We start from the raw sequence: 12,509 nt of genomic DNA, 5'->3' as shown, positions 1-12,509 counted from the left end.
TCTGCATCCTGTCAATGTCCCGTTGCAACCTACAACAGCCTTCCACACTATCCACAACTCCAGCAACCTTCGTGTCATCGGCAAACTTGCTAACCCAGCCTTCCACTTCCTCATCCAAGTCATTTATAAAAATCACAAAGAGCAGAGGTCCCAGAACAGATCCTTGTGGAACACCACTGGTCACCGAGCTCCATGCTGAATACTTACCATCTACTACCACCCTCTGTCTTCTATGGGCCAGCCAATTTTGTATCCAGACAGCCAACTTTCCCTGTATCCCATGCCTCCTCACTTTCTGAATGAGCCTACCTTTATCCAATAGAATTTGCTGACTAGCCACAGGTGTGGCTACAGTGACAGTGTTTTAGTCAACTGCATTAATTTTAGTAGAAGCGTCTTATATACAACCCAGGTAAATGTAATTCACTAACAAGTACCTACCACAGGGTTGTCCAACATAAGGCCCACGGGCCAGAATCGTGTCCAAGGATGAGAAATTTCCACTGGAATTCCGCCACTGGCTTCTTTAGGCCCGCCAAACTTTCAGTGACTGGCAACGGCTGCAGCTTCTTTACTGACATGGAACTGTGCATGTCCTCCTTTACAAAGATGGCAGACGCTCTTCAATACCTTATGTTCTGGCTCTTTTAGTAAGATGGAGGCGCCTGGGCTGAGCTACAGGTCTGCCAGTACATTCCGCACAAACTCCATTCCCAAGGTAGCCTTCCCGGCTTTCAGCACAGGCCCCAGGCCCAGCGGTGGCACTGCCTACATATGGACCCGACCTGGGATTTGGACTCTGCCACTGCCACCGAGAAGCAGCCGCCTGAGGAGGCTGCAAGGCCCAGACCCTGGAGCTGGGCGCGAGGGACGGGGCAGAGCGGGATCAAGATCATTCCTGACAGATGGACCTCTATCTGGAATACTTTGCATCACTGTATCAAGTGTATTGGCAGACATTGCCTACTTCTACAAGCAAAATCAACGCCAGGTGTCTCAATAATTCAGTGTTCAACATAGTGACGAGATTAAGGTAATAAGTTAGCCTTCTCATTTCAAGTTTGTTCACAAAATTGCACATTTTTGTCGTTTTGAGTAATAGTAAAATAAACTTCTAATATCTTTATCTTTCCGAAGTTTGCTCACTGGCCCACGTTGGACAAAAATAATAATGCGACCCCTCATGCAAAAAGGTTGGACACTCCTGATCTACCACCATTTGGCATTGACCTTTGCAATCTTTCTCTTTCACCAAAGAGTCAGTATCATAGAGTCATTTTGGCACAGAAGACAGCCATTTGGCCCAAGTTTGGAATCCTGGTATCAAGTTTATTAGAAATAGCACATCTTAGTGCAGTTTCTAGGCTTTTGGTCCAGCAGTCATGAACAATACTTTGACTTCATCAGAATGGTTGCTCAGAATGTTGACTCTCAAAAACGTGACTTGCCAGGCCTGCCCCTTCTCTCCATCCAGAACATGGTTGGATGGTGCTTGCCTTTTGCCAAGAACTGCTCTTTTGGAGCTGCTCATTATCATCTGTGCTTCTGCTGGCCTGAAGCGATTGTTCCAATTGATTGAGCTGACTGTGAAGACAGCTCCCTCTCCATATATTGTTTCTGGTTTTCCCACAGTGCTGGTTTAATTTTTACCCTCATTTTACGTAACATTTCAGCAGATAACGAATAAGCAGTGTCACAAAAATGAACTAGGTCAAATGATTTCTTTTTTTTAATCCACTGGCTGGAAGCCTGAATATTAAACTGATGGAGACGAACAAGTCAAACCTTGGAAGCTTCGAACTCTGCCTGCTGACTGTTAGCACGGAGGCAGATTTCCTGCTGCAGACTGTAGTATTCAGTGGTTTAATCGAACTGCGCTTGATTGTGTTCGTCTGTTCACCGATCGATGCTCACTGTACTTAATGACTTAAGCCTGGGGGGAGCTATTGGGAGCAGAGACGTTTCCGGAAAGAACAGAGACCCTCTTGAAGGAATTCAGCCGCACTGCTGCCTCCTGGAAAACCACTGAATCAGTGTCCACATCTTCAAACCGGAAGCCTCAGGACTACCAAAGGAAAGTTGCATGACCACCGAATTCAGTCCGAAGTCAGCTGAGTCACCAACCTCCAAAGAATGTATACCCTTATTATTTCTCTGGACTTTAATTTGCCCAATCTATCCTTCCCCACTCTGTAACTTGTTTGTGTGCGTGTGAAAGTTGGAGCGTACTTTATTATTTTACTTAGATCGGTTTAAGTACAACAAAGTTAACCTCTTTCTTTGTTCAACTCGAGAAAATCTGTCTGATTGGTTCTTTTTCCGGTCATTGCATGTAAATAGTTAAACATTCACTGAATTGGCAAATATATCCATTTCAAAAAGAAATAAACTGGCTGTGATGAAGTATACTTATGAGAAGAGAAGCCTTTTCACAAAATGGCTGCTGTTCCAAGCTGTCTGACGAAAAGTTGCTATAACATTTAAGATTGTGACAATTCAGCAGAATGCCCTTCCCTTTAACAAGTTAATCAACTGGAGTTTTCATAACATTTTTTTGAAGAAATTTTTCCTGAAACACTATTTTACTTTCAGCTCTATGACAAGATTCTTGGCTTAAAATGTGAAATAATTAAGGTCTTAGAAAGATGCCAAACCTTCAGTTTGTTCAGCTGCTGTTTTTATCCCCAATGAAAATATTACCACTCATCAGGGCAACTCTTAAAATCTATACCATGATAAAAGAAACTTATATTTGTGTAGTGCTCATACATTAAATGGGGGACTTAGCTTTATTTTTCATTAAAAATTAACAGCAATTCCACTATTTAGACCAAGTATTTAACTTATAGAAATTATATTAAAAATGAAAGTGTTCAGGAAGTAATACAGTTTTTAATTACAACCAAGGATAAACCAGAAAAGTAGATGATAAACATATTATACTAACTTTTTTCTTTGGGCTTTGGTTTAGTGACATGCTTCTTTCCAGTTATTTCAGCTAATTCTGCTTCCAGATCTCCATCATCACCATCCTCTTCTGTATTTATCATCATATCTTCACATGAAAAGTCTACAAACAGACCAAGCTGTGTCCAAGAGAGCAAGAACATTAGGATCACAAGACTCTCACACAACTACCTCTTAACCTAAAATATACAGTGAAGTTATTTTCAATTATACATAAACAGTAAATTAGTGGCTCTTCTCATTACAATTTGTCATTTTGTCTAAAATATTATAAAATTATATATTTTCATCCTCTTCTTTGGCCTCCTTATCTCGAGAGACAATGGGTAAGCGCCTGGAGTTGGTCAGTGGTTTGTGGAGCAGCGCCTGGAGTGGCTATAAAGGCCAATACTAGAGTGACAGACTCTTCCACAGGTGCTGCAGAAAAAATTGGTTGCCGGGGCTGTTACACAGTTGGCTCTCCCCTTGCGCTTCTGTCTTTTTTCCTGCCAACTGCTAAGTCTCTTCGACTCACCACTCTTTAGCTCCGCCTTTATGGCTGCCCGCCAGCTCTGGCGATCGCGGGCAACTGACTCCCACGACTTGTGATCAATGTCACAGGACTTCATGTCGCGTCTGCAGACGTCTTTAAAGCGGAGACATGGACGGCCGGTGGGTCTGATACCAGTGGCGAGCTCGCTGTACAATGTGTCTTTGGGGATCCTGCCATCTTCCGTGCGGCTCACATGGCCAAGCCATCTCAAGCGCTGCTGACTCAGTAATGTGTATATGCTGGGGATGTTGGCCGCCTCGAGGACTTCTGTGTTGGCGATACGGTCCTGCCACCTGATGCCAAGTATTCTCCGGAGGAAGCGAAGATGGAATGAATTGAGACGTCGCTCTTGGCTGACATACGCTGTCCAGGCCTCATCCAGTTAATGGTAAATTAACTAACTCATAAAAGGACAGTAGCAACATGGATACAAAATTGACTGAGTGACAGGAAACAGAGTAGTGGTTAATGGATGTTTTTCAGACTGGAAGAAGGTTTGCAGTGGAGTTCCCTAAGGGTCGGTGCTAGGACCCTTGCTGCTTCTGATACATATTAGTGACCTAGACCTTGGTATACAAGGTACAATTTCAAATATTGTGAACTGCGAGAATAGTACAGAACTTCAAAAGGACAGACAGGTTGGTGGAACGGGTAGACAAGAGGCAGATGAAATTTAATGCAGGGAAGTGTGAAGTAATTCATTTTGGTAGGAAGAATATGGAGAGACAATATAAAATAAAGGGTACAATTCTAAAGCGTTTGCCAGAGCAGAAGGACCTAGTTGCACATGTGCATAAATCATTAAAGGTGGCAAGTCAGGTCGGGAGGGTGGGTAAGAGAGAATACAACATCCCAGGCTTCATTAATAGGGGCAGAGAGTACAAAAGCAAGGAATTTATGTTAAACTTGTTTAAAACACTGGTTCGGCCTCAACTGGAGTATTGCGTCTAGTTCTGAGCACCACACTTCAGGAAGGATGTGAAGGCATTGGAGAGAATACAGAAAAGGTTCACCAGAATGGAATCTGAGACACAAACAGATCAGCCGTGATCTTACTGAATGGCTAGAGGGGCCGAATGGCCTACTTCTGCTCCTAATTCGTATGTTTGAATGTTCCAGGGATGAGGAACTTTAGTTACATGGATAGACTGCAGAAGTTGGGGCTGTTTTCTTTGGCATAGAGAAGGTTGAGAGGAGATCTGATAGAGGTATTCAAAATCATGAGAGGTCTGGACAGGGTAGATAGGGAAAAACTGTTCCCATTGGTGGAGGGATCGAGAACAAGGTGGCACAGAATTAAGGCAATAGGCAAAAGAAGCAATAGTGACATGAGGAACTTTTTTTCATGTAGCAAGTGGTTAGGATTTGGAATGCACTGCCTGAGAGTGAGGTGGAGGCAGATTCAATTGAGGCATTTAAGAGGGAATTGGACCATTATCTGAAAAATGAAGAATCTGCAGGGCTAAGGGGAGAAGGCTGGGGAGTGGCACTAGGTAAACATCGCGTCTGGAGAGCCGGCTGAATGGCCTCCTTCTGTGCTGTAACAATTCGGTGATTCTGTGAACTATAATTCCTAGTAAGCTGCTATATATATATATATATATATATTAAACAGTGATGTCAGTGAGGTCCATGCTACAATCTAATTTTGAAACTCAAAAAGAATACTCAAAAATCACTCCTATATCATTATGTTTCAGGATTTTATCAGATCCTCTCAAGCAGGTTACAGAAAGGTTGCATGATGACAAGTTATGGAATATAATTCAGAGAACTGAGTTGTTAACTCCAACAAAACTGAAGATGTCACAATTAGTGGAAGAAGTTAATAATGGTTATAAAAGCAAAATACTGCATATGCTGGAAATCTAAAATAAAAATGGAAAATGCTGGAAACACTCAGCAGGTCTGGCAGCATCTGTGGAGAGAGAAACAGTTAACGTTTCAGGTCTGTGACCTTTCATCAGAACAGAATAATGGTTCCTTGTTATGCATTCTATTTATACTGTTAACTCCATATCTGGTTCGACACTGATCAATGTATTGTCTGGTACCTTGTTCATTACAGGGACACTGACTGTGGCTGATATTCATATACTGTAGAAACTGGCCACATGTCTATCACAGTTAATGTAAGATACTAAACACTTAAAGGAATAGGGTCTCAATGTTTCCTCATATTTGGATAACCACATTCATTTCTTTATAGAAATTATATAAAGAAAAAGTATGATTTTCTATTTTACTGATTTAATACACTAATTGTGACTAGCTAAATTTAATGGTAAGTCTTTCTAGATTTCAGATGTACACAAGGGAAGAGGGTAGGAGACATAAATCTTAAGTTCAAATCTATATTGAAAACTGAAAGGCTTTAATTGGGCACGAGTTTTATTTTTACGTCATGAATTAATTCGATGCAAATTCTAAAAAGCATTTAAATTTGTCTTGCCCTTCTGTCAGCAGTTTATAAGCACACCAGTAAAGACAATTGTAATTGTTCACCTCTATTTTAATAGCTTATTTGTTGTAATTGGTTATTTATCTGTAGCCATGACATTGTCACTTCTTGCTATTTTAGTGCTGCTCAATTTTCCCAGCCCTTTGCAGATGGGCTGGGTGGCGGGAGGCAATATGGCAGGGGAAAATGTTGGGAGGGGAGCCTGATATCTTTCCACTACCATGGTATATTGCCAGTAGCAGGAACCTCAGTGGTGTAGTTGCCCATTGGGCAGCCAACTGAGCCACTTAAGGGACCAATTAAGGGCCACTTCCCGCCCCTTCAGGTATTTTGCCTACACGGGAGGGCCCGCTGTCGCGGCCTTCCAGTGGATTCTGAGGGATGGGGCCTCCTTGATGGGCAATCCACATGGCTCACAGAAGGGTCCCCTGGTGGCAATGGCTGCCCCCCGCCTAACACTGCCAGTGCACCACGACCCACCCCCAGACTCCAGCAGATCTCCGCAGCCTGCCAACCTGTTCAAACATAACTTACCTGCTCTCCAAGAGCGCCTTGGCATTGAGGCGCCCTCTCCTTCATTTTGCATCCTCAGCAGTGGTCACCACTAGTAGTGGTGCTGTTGAGCTGCCGACCCTCTGATTGGGCCAGCAGCTCTGGGAGTCAGGCTGCAATCCTCAATTAGGTGGCAGCCCCAGTGGCGTCCTTTTAAATTAGCCACTGCCAGCAAAATGCCACCTCAGGATCAGACTGTCTGCTGGAGCAGGGTCGGCCCTGGTGGCAGGGCCTGACCCTCTGAGAAAATTCAGTCCACTGTTGCACTTATACATTTATTGTTATAACATCCTCTCCATTTTCTCATACTTCTGTCACTGTCAAGTCTGACCAACTGCATGAAAGCAGACCAAGGTACCCTCTCTACGAGAAACCACCTGGCCTCTCTGTGTTGGCTTGGGCTGAGATTTAGAATGCACAAGGGATTTGAATGTGATACACATCTTACAGTACCCCGGAGCATCAGTGTGCCATGTTACAAAGCATTCACAACACAGAAACAGGTGATTTGGCCCATCAGGTCCATGGCAGTGCTTATGCTCCACACGATCCGTGCATCCCTCTTCATCTAATCCAATCAAAATAACTTTCTATTCCTTTCTCTCTCGTGTGTTCATCTAGTGTCTTCTTAAATGGAGTTATGCTGTTTGCTTTAACTACTTCTCTAACCACTCTCTGGATAAAGAAGTTTCTCCTGAATTCCCAACTGAATTTATTAGTGATTATACTGCATTTAAGGCTCGTGTACTCCAGGGAAAATGTTGTCACTGAGACCTCCCTCAATGCAGCCCAGTCTCTGCCAGTCATGGATGAGCTGGACATACAGCCAAAAAAGTCAGAACTCAGTGATGCCATTGATTCTCTAGCCAACGGAAAAGCCCCTGGGAAGGACGGCATTACCCCTGAAATAATCAAGAGTGACAAGCCTACTATAATTTCAGCACTCTACGAACTGCTTTGCCTGTGCTGGGAAGAGGGAACAGTACCACAGGACATACGCGATGCCAATATCATCACCCTCTAAAAGAACAAGAGTGACCGCAGTGACTGCAACAACTACCGTGGAATCTCCCTGCTCAGCATCGTGGGGAACGTCTTCGCTCGATTCGCTTTAAACAGGCTCCAGAAGCTGGCTTAGCATGTCTACCGAGGCACAGTGTGGCTTTCGAGCAGAGAGATCCACCATTGACATGCTGTTCTCCCTTCGCCAGCTACAGGAGAAATGCTGCGAACAACAGATGCCCCTCTACATTGCTTTCATTAATCTCACCAAAGCCTTTGACCTCGTCAGCAGACGTGGTCTCTTCAGACTACTAGAAAAGATTGGATGCCCACCAAAGCTAATAAGTATCATCACCTCATTCCATGACAATATGAAAGGCACAATTCAGCATAGCGGCACCTCATCAGACCCCTTTCCTATCCTGAGTGGCGTGAAACAGGGCTGTGTTCTCGCACCTACACTGTTTGGGATCTTCTTCTCTCTGCTGCTCTCACATGCGTTCAAGTCTTCAGAAGAAGGAATTTTCCTCCACACAAGATCAGGGGGCATTTTGTTCAATCTTGCCCGTCTAAGAGTGAAGTCCAAAGTACGGAAAGTCCTCATCAGGGAACTTCTCTTTGCTGACGATGCTGCATTAACATCTCACACTGAAGTGTGTCTGCAGAGTCTCATCGACAGGTTTGCGGCTACCTGCAATGAATTTGGCCTAACCATCAGCCTCAAGAAAATGAACATCATGGGACAGGATGTCAGAAATGTTCCATCCATCAATATCGGCGACCACGCTCTGGAAGTGGTTTAAGAGTTCACCTACCTAGGCTCAACCATCACCAGTAACCTGTCTCCCGATGCAGAAATCAGCAAGCGCCTGGGAAAGGCTTCCACTGCTATGTCCAGACTGGCCAAGAGAGTGTGGGAAAATGGCACACTGACACGGAACACAAAAGTTCGAGTGCATCAACCTGTGTCCTCAGTACCTTGCTCTAAGGCAGTGAGGCCTGGACAACATACGTCAGCCAAGAGCGACGTCTCAATTCATTCCATTTTCGGTGCCTCAGGAGAATCCTTGGCATCAGGTGGCAGGACCGTATCTCCAACACAGAAGTCCTCGAGGCGGCCAACGTCCCCAGCTTATACACCCTGCTGAGCCAGCGGCGCTCAAGATGGCTTGGCCATGTGAGCCGCATGGAAGATGGCAGGATCCCCAAGGACACATTGTATATGAATTGGTATCAGACCCACCGGCCGTCCACGTCTCCGCTTTAAAGATGTCTGCAAACATGACATGAAGTCCTGTGATATTGATCACAAGTCGTGGGAGTCAGCTGCCAGTGATCGCCAGAGCTGGCGGGCAGCCATAAAGGCGGCGCTAAAGTGTGGCGAGTCGAAGAGACTTAGCAGTTGGCAGGAAAAAAGACAGAAGTGCAAGGGGAGAGTCAACTGTGTAACAGCCCCGACAACCAATTTTATCTGCAGCACCTGTGGAAGAGTCTGTCACTCTAGAATCGGCCTTTATAGCCACTCCAGGCGCTGGTTCACAAACCACTGACCACCTCCAGGTGCTTACCCATTGTCTCTCGAGACAAGGAGGCCAAAGAAGGTGGCGGCGGCCCCTAGCTCTGGTCTCACCTGCAAGTGGGAACATCTTCTCTACATCTATCCTATCAAACCCTTTCATAATCTTGAAAACCCTTATTAAGTCACTCCTTGGAGTCTTCACTTTTCCAGAGGAAAAAAAGCTGCAGCCTGTTCAATCTTTTCTGATATATATCTTCTCAGTTCTGGTATCATTCCAGTAAATCTTTTTTGCACCTTCTCCAATGCCTATATATCCTTTTTATAATATGGAGCCCAGAACTGTTCACAGTACTCAAAGCGTGGCCTCACTAATGTTAATATAATGTTGTCATTTAAAACTTGTTTGCAATGTTCTCATGCCCTGTTTTGCTTAAAGAGACCTTCATTTCCCTTTCTAATTTTCTTCTACTGGAAATGATGGCTTGTGCTAGGGTATATTTACAGGGAAACCCTCTGGAACCTTGGCCAAGGGACCACTGCTCATGCATGGGCCTGGATTAATATGTCACTTGACTGTGAAAGAACCCATAGCTGATACCTTTTGTGATGTGATCCAACATGTACTTTCCAGCAGCGTTCTCTAAATAGGGATGATGCACAGGAACCTGGCTAATTTTCTCTTCCACAGCCCAGAGTTCAGTGTTCATAACACTATCCTTGTTAGGATCAACTTAATTCATCGCAATCTAGAGATCAAACCTGGAGTCATCCTGCTCTATAATGTATACTGCACCAGTTGTTTGCGGGCCTGGACAGAATTTACCCATTTAGCCATTAGGCAAGTAACAAATAGATTGGTCTTACTCAAACATATCCTAATGCTCTAAGAACCGCAGATACCATGAATTCCAAAGCAATGCAAATTTTACATCTGAATTGAATTGTTATGTAATGTGAAACACTCAACTGCAACTTTTGAAAAGCTCTAACCGTTATGTCAGCCACCCTCATCTCCCACCTAAATCAAATGCATCCACTATTTAGCAAACAATAGCAAACTGTCTGGAAATATTACCTGTACTCATGTGCCACCCAGCATACTAGAATGCAATCCAAAATGAAAACATGTAAAAAAGGTAAAATTAAAAATATTAGCAAAATTACAGAGATTTAATTTTAAAATTACATCATACAGGAGCTCAGTTATGTATCAGTTTAGAACTGGTCTTTTGTCATTGGGCTTGAAATCAAATCAAGCTCAGACAAACAGGATAATTGTCCCCTCTGTCTGCAGCCTATTTGGGTCCGATGTGAAATGAGTTTGATCAGTCTCAATCTACTTCTAGTAAACTAGCACCACAACTAATTGGCAATCTCACTCAATGGATACATTTTTAAAAAGAGTAAAAAGATAGCTGGTGTGGGAAATGAAAGTGTCACACTGGTGCAGTAGCGGTGCTCTTTTGGGGTTGGGATTAAGGCGTGTTGGTGAGGCAAAGTCAAACGATCTGCACTTTGCACCCAGCTGTACTTGCTGCTGACTAAAAATGGGAAAAGCTCTATTCCCCTCCACTAACATCCCTCACTTTGGGGTACAAATCACACAATCATTTACTTGACATATACCATTGTCACCAGATCAAAATCCTGAAATTCCCCAGCCAGCACCATTATGGGTGCACCCATTACTACAAGGGCTGCAGTTATTCAAGGCGGCCCAGAACAATCTTCTCAGGGCAACTGGAGATGATCAATAACTGCAGCCTTGCCAGGGTCACACAACCATCGAACAAGAGTAAACAACAGAAAAATATGCTGGATATCACTGATGGATACTCTTTACATTGCTCAGAAATATGTTTAATAACATCCCAGCCAAGCTACATGGTAGATATAAGATATCTCCTTACAGTAACGCCAATGCAAAATTTCAACGAGCATCTCTCCCTTCCACTTTGTTGCTTTATAAAACAGGAGGTGCAAGCATATCAAATCGCTATAACATAAACATGCACTCAAAAACTTTGGTGTGAGAGTAATTATATAACTTGCCTAGGATTACTGCAAAATGTCATGCAAGTTATAACAGCATGTGTTTGATAAACAGCAAAACCAATTAAGTGCGAAATTCGGAAACATTTCGCCTCACACTACCCCCTCCTCCTGATTTCCAACCAGACCCGCGGTAACTGCTAGAAACACTTAGAAAAATAAAACCCAAGTTGTTTCATAATTTAATCCATGCACTCACCTGTTTAGCAGTTGCTGCGCCTTGGCCTTTGGTCGGCGGCTTCTTTTTGTTTTTTGCAGCAAACATGGTGCATCTGACAGGCCCCGAGGCCCCAGAAACTGACAAAAACGGTCACAGACTATCAGATTTTTTAAAAAAAACTTCCCCCAGCTGTTGGTTGTAAATGGAGCAGTCAGGCTGAGTAACTAACTGGCTGGAGGGCTTGTGTCTCCACACAGAGGCAAGGGCCGCTGCCTTCATCCGACCCCCAACTCGTCTCCTGGGCTCCGGCTGCCGCTTCCGCGCAGACTCAGTACGCCCACTGTTGCTCCTTTCCGGTCGGCTACGCCTCACCATTCTGCTGTGGAACTGGTGCCCGAAAGAATCCTGTAACCAAACGTTGCAGCTGCCTGCTTGGCTTTAAGCAAATAAAAAGTTTATTTTTCTACGTGGTGGGGCGTTCACTTATAGAATGCAAAAGACTTGCATTTACATGTGTTATGTCCTTCGAGGTGCCAAAGCGCTTTTAGAGCCAATTATTTTTGATGTGTAGCCACTTGCTTTGCAAACAAGTGTGGCAGTCAATGTGCGCTCAGTAAACAGCAAGATCAACAAGTAAGTGTGTTTCAGTCGTGTTGGCTGGAATACTGGGAGAACCCCCTACTCATCTTTGAAAAGTGCCATGGGATCTTTTCCATCCACCTGAGCAGGAAAACAGGCCTCAGTTTAACATTACATCTGAAAGATGACAGTTCATCACCCCACAATGAAGTGCAAGCATCTTTATATTCTATGCCAACCTATATGTTTTTAACCACCTTAGCAACCTGCCCTGCTACCTTTAAGGATTTCTGTATATGGACACCAAGCTCTGCTTATCTACACTTTTCAAAATTGAGCCATGTGTAGTTCAATAAAATACCATGCAGCATATTTACATAGAAAGCCATTGAGGTATTTTCACTTTTCTCCTGCTTCATGTTTTCATTTTGAATCAGGGATCCAGCTGAGTGAACAAAAATCAATTACAACTGCCACATTTTTCAGCAAGCCTATCAGGTGTAATATTAAATACTTGATTTAATCTAGTGATTGTATTGACCATGTTCAACTTATACAAGTGATTTGGATCAACATTCAGAAGCCAAAAGTAACCCAAAAATGCTATGTACATGTCATTTGGTATGATTAGATTAGAGATACAGCACTGAAACAGGCCCTTCGGCCCACCGAGTCTGTGCCGAAC

General features: G+C 43.7%; 1 protein-coding gene across 2 annotated transcripts in view; it reads right to left on the bottom strand.

Annotated features, from left to right (window-relative positions):
- The window catches only part of cc2d1b (coiled-coil and C2 domain containing 1B), a 77,459-nt gene extending 65,898 nt beyond the window's left edge, over positions 1 to 11,561 (bottom strand). Inside the window, exons 1-3 of one of the 2 annotated variants that reach the window (XM_068037132.1) lie at positions 11,285 to 11,561; positions 10,109 to 10,133; positions 2,948 to 3,086 (exon numbers count right to left, since the gene is read on the bottom strand). In XM_068037132.1, coding sequence (XP_067893233.1) covers positions 2,948 to 3,053 — 106 coding nt within the window. In that variant the 5' untranslated portion in view covers positions 3,054 to 3,086; positions 10,109 to 10,133; positions 11,285 to 11,561. The remainder of the gene's footprint in view (positions 1 to 2,947; positions 3,087 to 10,108; positions 10,134 to 11,284) is intronic. The other variant, XM_068037131.1, reaches the window with a different exon arrangement.
- Between the last annotated feature and the right edge of the window lie 948 nt (positions 11,562 to 12,509).

Source organism: Heterodontus francisci, chromosome 8 (genome assembly GCF_036365525.1).
Source record: "Heterodontus francisci isolate sHetFra1 chromosome 8, sHetFra1.hap1, whole genome shotgun sequence".
Lineage (NCBI taxonomy): Eukaryota > Metazoa > Chordata > Chondrichthyes > Heterodontiformes > Heterodontidae > Heterodontus > Heterodontus francisci.
This window is presented reverse-complemented; position numbering and strand designations above follow the sequence as displayed.